The 13,908-nt window shown below is 43.4% G+C and overlaps 1 protein-coding gene across 1 annotated transcript; it reads right to left on the reverse strand.

Moving 5' to 3' along the window:
- Positions 1-5,050: 5,050 nt before the first annotated feature.
- LOC144153897 (zinc finger C4H2 domain-containing protein) lies at positions 5,051-13,791 on the reverse strand. Its single transcript, XM_077685650.1, has 4 exons — positions 13,497-13,791; positions 11,844-12,015; positions 9,749-10,102; positions 5,051-8,290 (listed from the first exon to the last, which is right to left on the reverse strand). Exons 1-4 carry the CDS (start codon positions 13,547-13,549, stop codon positions 8,177-8,179), a joined length of 693 nt encoding a protein of 230 aa, XP_077541776.1. The 5' UTR covers positions 13,550-13,791; the 3' UTR covers positions 5,051-8,176.
- Positions 13,792-13,908: the final 117 nt, after the last annotated feature.

Raw genomic sequence — 13,908 nt, forward strand, 5'->3', positions numbered from 1 at the left:
AAGATGTGTAGAAACCATTTTTGTGAAGTGATAGGTAGTCCATGCTGCAAGACTTTGTCACGGCCGGTGGGCACTGCAGTCGGAGGTTAGACGAAAATATGTTCTGCAAACAATTCCCCCTCGAAGAGGCCGTCGGCTACACGTGCATTGCGTGCCAGTGATATTTATGCAAGGAAAACGTACGCAGGTACAGCTTTGTAAGGCTGTATCAGTAGTGAGCACTAGTAAAAGATTAAATGACGATCGGCATTCAGAATTTTCCTTGCTCTGAAGTGCAGCTGTTGAGATATTTCTCGCGTGAAGGCACTGTAACCCGACTTCTGCCAGTTCCGGTGGAAAATTCGTTTCTGCCATATTATCCATATCATACTCGAAGTTGTGCTTTGAGGTTCAACGTAGCCAACCGGTACCCAAAGCTCGATGAACAGCGAGCATGATGACGCTTGGCACGTAATGTTTAAGTTGGTAACCCAAAATTAAGCCTAAACATGGGATGTTAGGCCTAACAGCACGCTGAGGTCTACCGTGAACCAGCCAGTACCTATTGGGAAAAGAACACGTTGCTTGTGAACCTACCAGCTGACATTGTAAGACTTCAACGCCAAATGGTAGGCCTAAACTGCCGTATACCCAACATATGCTACTGTTATTCTAACAAAATGACACATACTGACAACAGAATCCCAAATCCTGTGTGCATTTTCTGAAGCCAATCAAAATTTAACATACTCACCGAGGGCTTTTGGTATATAATTGTTTTTTTTAAGAGCATTTATTTTGCCACAGGGCATAGATAAGGGGGTACGAGTTGATGAGGACAGTTGATTAAGTGAACATGAAAATGTTCATTTCGTAGATGAAGTGAGACCATTGGCGGGTCACGGCAGGAGTTAAGGCCACCCACACCCAAATCCGAATAATTTGTATTCAGAAATATGAGCTGCTTGTGCACATTATTTTTGTGGTTTGGGTGGCCAAGCTGTGCGTCAGTTTTTTTACAGTGATGTCAAATTTTACTGCAAGGGTCCATGGCCTACTACTATTCAACCCTAAACCAAAGGCACCCACAAGGAAAATTAAGGGTGCGCCCCTGAAATCGCACTATCTCTTCTAGTCAGTGCTTGGTTCTGGGATTGAACAAGCAGGAATAAGCACTGTGTTTCTTCGTTAGGAGCTCTTCCCCTCTGCTTTTCTCCTCGCACTCTCTCTGCACTGTCATTCATTCTCTACAGTCATGATGACAATGCCACATGCGCAAGGAGGCGCTTAGAAGCTGCCGCTCTAAAAAAGCTGAAGCCACTTTGCGAGGGAGTATCGGTAGTGTGCATGCAGCCCTGTCATCACCTATTGGCAGCAGTCAAGGAGAAAAACCTGGAGAGTGAGAGTTCCGTGCTTGGAAAGGCTGAAACTGCCAATGAACCATGACAGACTGTTGTCATGAAAACACGTCTTGCTCAACTTGAAAGGTTGACTGACAGGATTAACGAGCCGAAGCTACAGCTGGACTATAAGGCACGCTGTAGTGAAGGGCCTCAGAATTAATTTTAATTACCTGGGGACCTTTGACGTTCACCGAAATCTCCTTGCTGAGAGATGCCAAATTGGCCTGACCAAGTAAACACTAGGGGTAAGAATGTAGAAGCCTTCATCTGGCCACTTGTGTGACCGTTGTGGCACGCCATTCAATCTGCTGGTACAACATAGCCCAGTGAGCGCTGCTACTTAGAGATGCCAGGCAGGGTGAAACCCTGGCTTATGGGTCCAAGCGAAAAGATCGCTAGGTTGTTGCAATGCTGTTATTTTCCACCGCAGTATATAGTACATTATCTATCCGAAGATAAATCACGAGTTCGGTTGCATGCCTGACGAACTTGCCTTTACCACTGCACTGATATCTGAGAAGAGATGCAACTACAAAAAGTAGAAATAGTAGTAGTAATGGTACTAAGTTTTAAGGAACAAGCACTGAAGAGGTTGTAGCTTGTTGCACCAAGGTTTTTAGTTGCTTTTTAAAGACAGTGATGCAGCACTTAGCCAGACATGAAAAAGGGGGGGGGGGGGGGGGGGGGTTGGAAGGGGAACGAATGTGATCACTGTGAGGCAAAAGAAGAGAGAGTTCAAGTTCGGCATAGAGAGAAGGAAAGTAGGGACAGGTGGGGGGGGGGTTGAGTAGAGTAAATTGAAAGAGACAGGATGGGTTTAAGGGAAAGTTAGAATTTTTGCGAAAATACGAGTGTGTGATTGATTGAGCAGCATGGGGAGTAGGGAGATTAGCGAGGTCCACTTTGAGTAGTATAGTTTAAGGAAGCATTTGGCCACGAGTGCCTCATAGCTCATTAATGGGCTGATGGTGGGAATTGCCGGAACCCTCCTAGGCCGGGGAGCCAATCGACATGTTTGCTGCTGGAAATCCCGGAGCGACTAGGGATCTACTTGAAAGTGGCCGTGACAGATCGTAAGGCAAGACATGCCTCTTTGAGGTCGTGTTTTGGGTCAAGGGGTGTGATGCAATTTTTAATGGCAAAGGTTATGTGTAGAGTCAAACCAATATCAGTTGGCAAGCAAGGGGGCTACAACCCTCATTCAGAGGTTTATCTTTAAAAATAAAATAAAAAATCACTAAAAATGAGCAGAGATGGTAATCCCCACATTTACTGAATTTGCTACGCTAACAAGCAGAAACCAGAAATTCTATAAACTGCTACATGCTGTCTTTACAGCAGCTCTGCCATAAAACAACCTCTCATTCGCGGCTACCAGTCAAAATCAACCTGGAAAATTTAGCTTAGAAATGGTGATTCACTTTTGCGAGTATATATTTTAGTTCAAAAATCAATCCCAAGATAGTGCGCTGAAAGCTTGTCAATTCGAACTCCGAAAAACTGAATTTATACGTCACTCAAACTGTATGATCTAGTCCAGCCAAGCTTCATAGAAGTCTATGGACAGTTAAACCTGGATGTAAAGAACCTCTATGTCACCAATTCCTGGATTTAACGAAGTTTTTCAATGCCCAATTGCCACCTCTGTTAAAATCCATGCTGCTGTGCCCTCTATGCAAACGAAGGCGTTGCAAACAGTTAACCGTGATGTAACGAATTCGCTACGCTGATGAGCTATTGTTCTTTGCCCCTTTTTCCGAAAATTCAGCTGGAGGAGCGTACTAATTTAGCGAATTTTTGCCCGCGCCAGAAACTACCGTGCGTTTTCAAGTGTGAACGCCGTGTCGGTTAGGCGCTAGGCTTGCCTGTCGGCGTGTAGTCCCACGTCTCCTCTGCTATCTGTTGTGTAGGTTCGTCGGTGATGAGTTCCACTGCCAGAAACACATAAGTTTTGTCTTTCCAAGACAAGCTCGCACTTTTGACGGCCGTCTTCACCAGCGAGAAAGAGGAACGTTGCCGTCTGGTACAGTATCCCAGCTGGCAGCCCCCCGCGAATGTTGAGTGCGGAAATAAGCATCAAGTTTGTGAAAAGCACAAGGTTGGTCCTTAAAAGTATCAAAAGCAAAAGTTGTACTCCAGTTACGTTTGTGAATATGGGGGTAAATGGCCTTGCTTCTTTCAAGTGCTGCGTAGTGACTAAGATCGTGAGAAAGCAGTACGCGGAAGTCAGTTTTTCACGGTGAAATAAATCCTTGAAGGGTAAGTTGGCCGGTACTGATGTCTAGCAGTCTGGGTTCATTTATACTCCATTCACGTGAACCTTAACTCGTAACCTGCATGTAAAGAAAACTTGGATGTAATGAAAAATTGCAAATTTTTATCAACTTCGTTACATCCAGGTTTAACTGTATAAAAAAGCCAGTTAATTTGAACACGAGTGTAAGTAGGCGCCACAGTCAACGGCTTAGTGCTTAGCACTTGGACAAAGAAACAATCTTAGGTGTGTCACCCATAGCAGATGTTTCGGAAGATGCATTTTTGTGCAATGTCAATGTGGACGAGAGTGCAGGGGTGTGTTTTTGCACTGACAGGTGAAAATATTATTTCTTAGGTCAAACGCATGGATCGAGGACGCGGATTCGATTCCCAGCCGCGGCGGCCACTTTTCTGATGGAGGCGAACAGCAAAATGCCCGTGTGTACGAGATTTCAACGCACATTAAAGATCCCCAGGTGTTCAAAATTAATCCAGGGCCCTCGACTACGGCACGCCTCCTCGCATGCGTTGCATCGGCGCATTAAACCCTACAATCAATCAATCAATCAAATGCATTGATGATGATGATGAGTAAAATGAAGCAGCAGTGCGGCAGCCCACTCAGAAGTCCTGACCGGATTGAATGCTGCCCATCTTTTCAACATTGAAGAAAGCCGACACGAGGCCTTCCCCTAAATTCACTTATGAAGCAAAAAGCTCTGGCTGTTGCCTTCAACGACGAAATGGAGACTGCAATGAAACATTTGAATTATAAAATTTTTCGACGAGTCCTACTGCTTTCCAGTAGCAATCCAGTTGTTATTCATTTTTATTAGCTCAAACTTCCATTTATTTTATTTATTTATTTGTGGAATACTGCAGGCCAAAAAGGCCCAAGCAGGAGGGGCACAAACACAACTACAAGATCAGTACATGAGTGACACAGCTTGACTAAAATACATCTGCGTAAGAGGATAGCGAGTAGAAGAAAAACATCACAACAACAAAAAAAAAGCAAGCAATAATCTGAGAGGCAATAATAAGCAATAATCAATAACCATTAATTCGAACTGAAACAGCTTCCATTTGCTGGTCAAATTAACGAGCTCTTACTGTACTGTACTCACTTGGTCTGCATTCCTGAAAATCGAAACAGTGCAAACCTCGTTGATTCATTACAAGGAATGATTCAGAGCTACATGACCGGCTGTTTGTTTAGAATAGAATTGGCACGGCCATTCCACAATTCCGTAAACTAATGCGGCAAAGCTTGCAATGAAAACTTTTATGCTCGTAACATAATAAAGTGCAGCTAGATGCGTTACCGGAAACTTACGACAGAGCAACAGCCTTTTACAGACGCACTCAACTAAGCACACAACAAAGCCCACACACTAATCAGACACGTCTACTACTGGCATTGAGCGAGCCTTTGTCCTTTATTGTACATCATACATTTTCTGCACTGAGCTCTTGTGCATTCTGGGTACAATGTCAGCTACGGTGGCACCAGCTGGCCACATGCATACAATTTGACACACCATGAAAATTCTTCCAGGGAATGTGGGTTTGCGTAGGAAGCACAATACCCGGCCTTGCGTACATTCTAAGAAAATAAACATTCAACTAATTTTTGTCACGGGGGGGAGGGGCAAGGGTGTAGCCCAGTATCTTGCCCTGGCCATAGAATTTCAGAAACCATTTTACAATCATTTAGAAAGTGCAACGAGCTCATAGCAGAAAAAAGCATGCTTTCAGTTTTCAAATTATGAGAAAATAGCTCAAACAAAAATGAGAAAGGAGTCGCTAAAACACAAAAGCTCAAACAAAAATGAGAAAGGAGTCGCTAAAACACAAAAGCTCAAACAAAAATGAGAAAGGAGTCGCTAAAACACAAAAGCGATGTTAAGTGTATCACTGTGTATCAAAACATAAGCGAGGGTGAAGTGTCGCTCCCACGATCTGTCCCACGTAGCCTCGGTCAATGCGACTTGCAACGGTAATTACAGCTTTGCCTCAGCTGAGCACTGAAGCCTGACAAACATGCATTCATTGGGCAACAAACTCCCAATGCATCAATTTGGCCATTAATCCGTAACACAGTAGAATCAGTAGTAGCGTAGTACTGATTACAGCTGCAGCGGTTCACACTAAACATGACTGCCTTACTAGCAATCATTAAATGCAAGGAATCATGAGCCACCACTGGACAGCACTGCCAAAACGACATCAGTAAGCACAAGAGCTGGCAGCGGAGAGCACCCAACGTGCGCAGATACAACACTGAACTTCTTACTTCAAGAAATGCACACGAGTTTCAGAGACAACTAGAGAGGCGGGAAGAACATCTACCCTTGACCACGCAAAATTTTGGTCATCAAGGAGATAAACAACGATGTCTAACATGCAAAAGAAAACAATTAAAAAAACTCAATGCTAGCACATCTACAATTGAAGCCACTGAAATGGCTAAGAATGGCTTTTTTTTTTTCTTTTTCTCAATCCGTACTTGGTCTTTGGCATCCATTATGATAATGGGAACACTACAGTTCACAACAGGTATATAGAATGCATACTGGTTATCTCTATGCTGTACTATGACACTTACTACTAAAAGGCTAATTTTAAATTAAATCAATCGGTAAAAAAATTGCTAACACTACTCAATCTAACCATTCGTAAAAATTATACCGCACGATTGACACAATGAATCTCAACTGCACTTAAAACTCGTAAAGCAATCATGAACTCACGACTAAATAAAAACAATTAAATATGGTGAAACATACAAAGCTACAGGTTTCCAAGCCAGGAAACAATAAAGACTACACATGCCAGCAGAACTTTCTATGATGCAGCACTGGTTATGGGCTTGTAACAAATGCTACACACTCGTACCAGTACCCAACAGCAGATCATGAAAGCACCCAGCCACAATTACACTCACTCGAAGGCCTTGGATCCAACCGAAACAACAATTGTCACCCAGAATGTGATGCCAAAAGTACGTGCCTAAGCCTTCAGCTCTAGCCATAGCGACAAACATGTAGTAATCATTAAAAAAAAAAAGTTCAACTGTGCATTACCGTTGCCACAATTGTAGTTTCCCAGTAATCATTAGAAAAACCGTTCAACTTAGCATTACTGTTGCCATAACTGCAGTTCCCCAGCCTATTCATGCATAGCATTCTTTGCCGAGTACCTCCACGACCGTGTAAGGCCCTGCATTTCCACAAAAATGCAGATATCGTGGAAGTTCCACCTGTAATTGTTATAATAGCGTCAATAGAGATAACTTGTCACATGAAGACTTGAAAAACTAAAAAAAAAAACAGGAAATGGTGAAACGTGCAACTCCCTGCACATCCACAATAAAGCAGATTTCACGGGAGTTCATAATAGCGTAACTGGCAATAATTGGTCGAATGAAGTTAAAAAAAAACGACGAAAAAATAAACAAAAATACGGAAAATGGCACACCGTGTAATGCCTTTCATTTCCACAATAACGCAGATTTTGCGGAAATTCCCCCTGTAATCGTTATATTAGCGCAAATGGAGATAATTGGTTGGACAGGATTTACAAAAAACAAAAAAAGCTGGCTGTAAAGAACTCACTTGCAAGACAAGTGGCACAAGAAGGCTACGTACGCATTAGCGGACAATTCTCTGAATTTCTGCAATTTTTTTTAACTGAGAACTTGTTCATGCAACCATTTTTTATATTGTGTTCTATAACAGAGAACAACGAAAGGGCTAAATGTAGCATTGAACCTTGGTTAAGTGACATTTCCTGCTACAAACAAAAATAAGCCCATGAAAATGACCCTACCCAGATAATTGTGTCAGGTTTTGGCACAAACACGATCACAGCTTAATTAACAGAACTGCCTCAGTGGTAACAATACAAAATAACTCCCAGAAAAAGCATAGACACAGACAACAGTCAGTCTAAGTGCAGAAAATATAATCAAATGAAAAGCGGTCACGCCACATTAATTTCGTGATAGCGCCAGCCATGCACTGAACAAAAGATAACGCGTTTCTGCAACCAACAAAACAAGACTGAAATTACATGCACGATACTTGCAGAAGGAAGGGCGAGTTCCTCATGACACCTTCAATACAAAGAAGAGTGGCTATGTAGTTGAGTGGGACCCTCAGTAGCCACCACACACATGGGAAAGGATAAAATACACCACCGTGCAATTTCACTCAACTAAATAACGAAACAGGATAACGCGTTCAATTATTAACTCGGGTTAGATTCTGAATTCTGAACATAACATAAAACTTTTGCATAACACAGAGCCGTTAGGCTTTTACTGTGTTTAGTGGCATGTTCGTTTCTCAACCACTCATACAACCAAGAAACTTGTTTCTCAACCAATCAGCGATCGTGTGAAACAGTGGCTCGTAAAAAGTCGGAGGAGTGTTCAGGTACAATACAGAGACGAAGAAAATGAAACAAAACAAAAAGAATTAAAGGGAGGAAAAAAAAAAAAAAAAGAGCAGGGGTTCAGAAGCAAGCTGCTGTGCCTAATCCTCAAGCTTGCGCTTTGGTTTCTTGGGATTCCTGGAACGGCTCTTGGCCTTGCAGAGCGGGCAGATGGGTGCGTTGCGGTGGATCTGCTGGTGACAGGACAGGCAAGCCTGCAGGCAGCAAGGACAACAAACGAGACGAGATTAGGGACAAGCCAGGCTCTGGCAACTGTTTCTGCAGGCATGCGCTGTTGTCAGTGATGTTCCGTACTTGAGTCAAAAATTCCCATTTCTGGGTTTACAAATTCTCTTTTTAGTGCTGCTCCCCCCCCCCGCAGACTTCTCAAGAATTCCCTGCAAATTTCCCTCCATTCTCTTTTTTCAGCTCATAGACCTTTCCGGGGACTCCTGTTTAGTTCTAGGCGTTCGCCAGCGCCCCCTATGCCTACTCATTCTAGCCTTCCGGATACAGCCACCGTTCAGAGAATCAGAGTGTCAGCTGAACCAAATTTCACAACATCGGTCTCTCCAGTAGCATTTCACTATGCATTTCACATTTTGCACCAAACAGCATGCTTACTTTGCATGTTAAAGCTCTAAGTTGCCCATGTTAAAAAGAACAAGACATTCTGAGCCATTGAGGTAATTTTAGCTTTGCACCGGGACTTCTGGCACCATCTCTTGTTGACAGCATGTGGACTAAGGTGCACCCAAAATACTTTTTTTTTTGCATATTGCGCAGGAATACATGCGAACAGGCTTCAGCCCTTTAGCGCCGCCGCTTCACGCTTTACTAAGTCTTTATCATGCAGTATTCACTCCTCTATGCTCGTTCCTGTTTTATGAAATGAATTGTAAGTGGTCCTGGATGCTCGTGGCTTGCGGTAACACGATTTCAGGTATTTGAACATAAATCTGACAAAGTATTAAGGGAACAAAAGAAAACAGCATAATAAATGATGAGAGGTACAGTTTACTGACATTATTTTCGCTTGCTACTCCACGACTCCTAAATTTCCCTGCATGCATTAAAGATTCCCTTTTAGCAAAAATTACAGCCGAAATTTCTCCCAAAAAGGGAAAATTCCCCGCAGGGAACGTCACTGGTTGTTGTGCCTGTATACTTCACGACGCATCAGAGAGCAAGTGCCAGTTCCGCATGCCATTTTTCAATTGTTTCGGCATTTTATACCAATACCCTGCTCTCCATATAAAGTAATTTATACAGAAAGTTAAAGAAAGAGTGATGCTGCCAATGTGCCTCAGTGGGTATATGACACTGCGGAGATAGGATGAAGGGTGAGAGAAGCAGGGGTGAACAAAATGAGATGAAAGTAGGAGTGAAAGAAGAAGAGAAGGGGCGGAAAGTAGAATGAAAAAAAGAGGAGGTGGCAGGAAGGAAAAAGAGAGCCAGAGTGGCCTCGATGAGGCAGGGAGAGGTGGGAAAAAACGAACAAAAAGCAGTAGAATGAATGGAAGAAGAGGAGAAGAAGAAAGAAGTAAAAGGTGGTCAGGAGAAAGGACAAGAAGTGGCCACAGTGTGAGCTCAGAGAAGAAGGGAGAGGGTGGGGGGAAATGGAGAGGAAGCAGCGAAGAAGGGCACAGGGGAGAAGGAGAGGGGAGCGAGACCTTCATGGGCGGGGGCTGCTGGCGGAAGGCCGAGGGCTGTGGGCGCTCGGTGGCGGCGAGGGCGGCCCGGCTCCTCCCTCCCGGCTGCTGCATCTGGTGCACGGCTGCGGCCAGGGACGGGGGCAGGGCGGCCTCGGCCAGCTCGCTCTGGTGCCACTCGCTCTTCTGCTTCTCGAAGAACTCCGGCTTAAACGCCTGGTCCTCCTCGTGCAGCTCGGGCAGCTTGGCCAGGCCGATCTCCAGCCGCAGCCGATCCACCAGCTCCTTGAGCGGCTTGTACTCGTGGTGCATCTGCTTGGCCCCGTCCAGGTGCTTGTTGCGGTCCTCCTCCGACTGCTTGATCACCGTCTCCATCTGCAGTGGTGGTGGCCACGGGGGGTGATTCCCGTGGTGTCCCCCAAGGCTCCGTTCTGTGTCGCTGCTATTTTTTTTAATTCACATTCACCACAGTTCTTCGGTCTTTGACTAACCTCTTTGCCGTGGTGACAGTGCTCTCTACTGGGTCTCATACACTTCAGCACAATAAATTTAGGGCAATGCACTAAACCCACACAATTTAACTTATTTATGTTTACACTCTTTGAGGTAATCTTCCAGAGGCTGTGCATCTGCACAAATATTTAGGCGCTCCCACACCATATAATTTATTCTAGGAACAGCTTGTCAACTAGATAATAAATAATGTTAATTGCCTGCTTGCCTGTTTCAAACATAATTTTTCTAACCTTGCTTCGTCGCTTAGACTATAACTTCATAAAACGCTTATATGTTCGAAACTTAAATACGCTGCTTCTATTTGGGACCCTGGCATGGCATCTTCAACTTCTTATGCTGTGCTTGCTCCAAACCAATCTGCATACTTTATCCTTCCTAATTATCACTGCACCACTAGTGTCACAACGAAATCACATTTGCTTTTACCCGATTTGTCATCACACTATCAGCTCCAATGTTTACACCCGCTTTGCACATTTTTTCGCCATGACATACTTGGTTTGCTCCTTTTGAGTCCTATGTATATATTACATCGCTTAAATTCCGTGTCACACTGTTAAACTCATCTTCTGTACATCAATGCAACCCCTATTTTCTAACACAGGCAGTAACAAACTAGGACCGCCTTTTTTAGCTACCGGTATCAATTCATGACCACCATACATTCAATAAGCTCTGACGGCCTGCTTCTGTAACTTACATTCAGATGTTTCTTGTTAGCTGTTCGCCTTTTTACTGTTCTTGCTTACTACCTGCTCATATATTGCACACTGAGTACAGTTCTTTAAAAATAACTTGAATATGCAACAGACGACTATGGTTACTTGTGCCCTTTGTTTTGCTTCTGTTGGTGCTTTATTATTAGTCTCTGTGAACGATTTTTTTGCATTCTTTGTCTTGTTATTGATTCTTCTACCGCAAATCAGGATTAACGTTTTTTCCCCAGAACTTCTTTTTTTGCTAGTTATGAACTTAGTTTAGTTGCAACCTTGCATTATATCGACTCCCCTCTGCAACTCGTAACCCTGGTCATGAGGGTAAAATAAAAAAGTTAAAGTAAGAAAAGTGAAACCATGAGAAGTGATGTGAAAACGAGGAATGTCGCTTCCAGCTAGGTGTTAATTCAAATCAAGATCCCGCAGAGAGATATATTGTTTGTTGATTCCTGTTATACAGGTACGAACTACGAGAAAAAAAAAAAGTAGAATTCCAAACACAACTTTCTTTTTTTAGTTTGTTAAAGGTGTGGCCACTGTGGGTGCAAATGATTTACTTAAACAGGAATAAATCCCCAATCGCACTACAACTTCAAATAGCATGCATTGGAAGTGCACATTCAAACAATGGCTAATTCATATTAAGTAACTTTTCTAACAACACTTAAGGAACAGCAGTTGTGATAGATGGTATCAAATAGTAAATAGCTAATAAGCAGAAACAAAACCTCTATGGGAATAACAGAGGTTTTATAACAGTAATCTTGCAAGTTACGGTATTCACCTTCATCCACAAACAAGGCAAGCAGGCCCAAAGTCATAGACAGTGTCAACTAAACCTTCTGTGACCCTACGTTCAAAAAGTAAGTATATTTCACACGTACCACATTGATGTCAGCGTGAATCTGCCTCAGCTCTTCCACATGAGCCATCTTTTCTTGCAGCAGCAACTCCATCTCATGCCTGTACTCCTGAAGACACCTCTCTTCATTTTCAGTGGCCTCAATTTCGTTGCGAAGCCTCGACTTCAGCTTCTCCATCTGGACAGTGCGAGCCCTGCAGCAAACCGAACGGCCACTCAAATGCACAACTTCTACTGAGACAAGAGTTGGCTCACAATACACTTGAGTTCCCGAGCAGCCTTCAAAAGAACGGCTCACCTCGTTTAAATAAAAATAAAAATGACGTGAATAGAATAGCGTACGGCCTCACTACGTGGAGTTGAGGTACAGTAGTGAACAAAATGAAGTGCAACTCAAGAACATCGGTCAAGATACATCGCCACACAAACAAGTGGGAGGGTCTAAAGCTCCTGGGGGCTTTAGGAGGGTCACCTGCGAATGAAAACCACACTTGGCACATTTGCACTGCCACTGCATTCTCCCTGATTTCCAATATGGTGGTGTTATCTGACCTCCCTACTGTCTTAGTAGTTGTGATAACTCGACGATTAGATGCGCCTTGCGGTTGGAACTGCTAACCTGATGTGGTCTGCAAGCTTCAAGCATCTGTTTCATTTATATTTTCTTGATGAATACTTGGATGGTGTCACCGAACATTTCAAAAACCTTTCTTAGCCTTCCGTAAGCAATCAAATGTGGAGGTGCGCTCATTAAGACACCAAACAGCCACACAAAAGCCGTGCAGTGGAACAAAAGTTTGCTTTTTTTTTACTACTCTCACCAGGAATAATAGTTGCTGCAGTACAGCATGCCGTTAATGCAAAGGCTTACAATAAACCTGACCACCTTTACCTGCTTAACAAACACCTTGTGCACTAGATTTTCATGCCCTTTGCTTTGTCTGCTCAATACTGGTAATCAATACCAAACAAATAAATACTGGTAATGTGATGTCCTTGATGTTTCAAGGAGAAGCCATTTACAGTTGAATGGGATGCTGTCTCCCAAATTATTTGGTCAATACAAAACTGCCCCACTGATAAAAGGCTTTTTTCATTTTCCAGCAGGAAGTTGAATCAGCCCATGTACACTAACTGTGGCGCGTTTTGGCCACTAATTTCAACGTGTGCGAATCATACCAATGTACCGGACCGAAGGAGGCATACCCGAATTTCTGAAATAATTAAGGGGAAAATGCACCACCTATGAATCTTGACACAGAGTGGCTCATCCCTAGTGGCACTGCGATGTGTTTTCATACATGGCCGCCCCATTTGTACATGTCGTATTTTCCCCCCAAAACTTCTAAAGCATCTCCTCTCCCAAAATACACACACTACATCAACAAGGCGCCCTTTACATATTACATTGCAAGCTAGGCTATTGATCTAGGGTGAAGTTCCGGACCATATCGTTTCAAGGCATAAGGAAACATTGCTGTTAATCTAGTTCTACGGCAATTCAGCACTCGTACGCGTTGCATTTCCGAAGAACGCGCACTCCCCCGTTCAACGCGAGATTTGCTTCACACCCCGCACCTCGCAATACCTTGCCACTTTGCTTTCCTTACAAAGCTTCTTTGGCTGCCCTTAGGAAAAACGCGGAGCTAAGCATATCTGAATATCATAACAATACCTTATTTCCTTGAGACACTCTAGTTTTCCCATGATTGTAGCTTCATCCGTCATGGCCCTTCAGTGCGCCGGAATTGTAGGCTCTTGGCTTAGCAGGTAGTGTTGGATACAAAGTGAGGTTTCTCAATGCCGCCAGCATAAAATCGCGAATATACGAAGCTGATCTAGCTAATTCGAACTGTGTACTACATTCAGCTCAAAGGTTATGACCACAAACACTTTGCTCACGCAACCCTACCACCGCTGTTGTCAGTTGAGTGTGCTTTTCCTCAAGGCACTCAGCAACTGAACAAAACTAAACACTAAACAAAACAAAGCCCGAAGCTGCCGAAGCTGACGAAGCACGTAAAGCCATTTCAGAGGAATTTAAATTATTATATGGCACTTGTAATAAAAATTTATGAAAATAAAAA

This window comes from Haemaphysalis longicornis, unplaced genomic scaffold (genome assembly GCF_048455015.1).
Source record: "Haemaphysalis longicornis isolate Haplotype H1 unplaced genomic scaffold, Haemaphysalis longicornis Haplotype H1 scaffold_9, whole genome shotgun sequence".
NCBI classification, from domain to species: Eukaryota; Metazoa; Arthropoda; class Arachnida; order Ixodida; family Ixodidae; genus Haemaphysalis; species Haemaphysalis longicornis.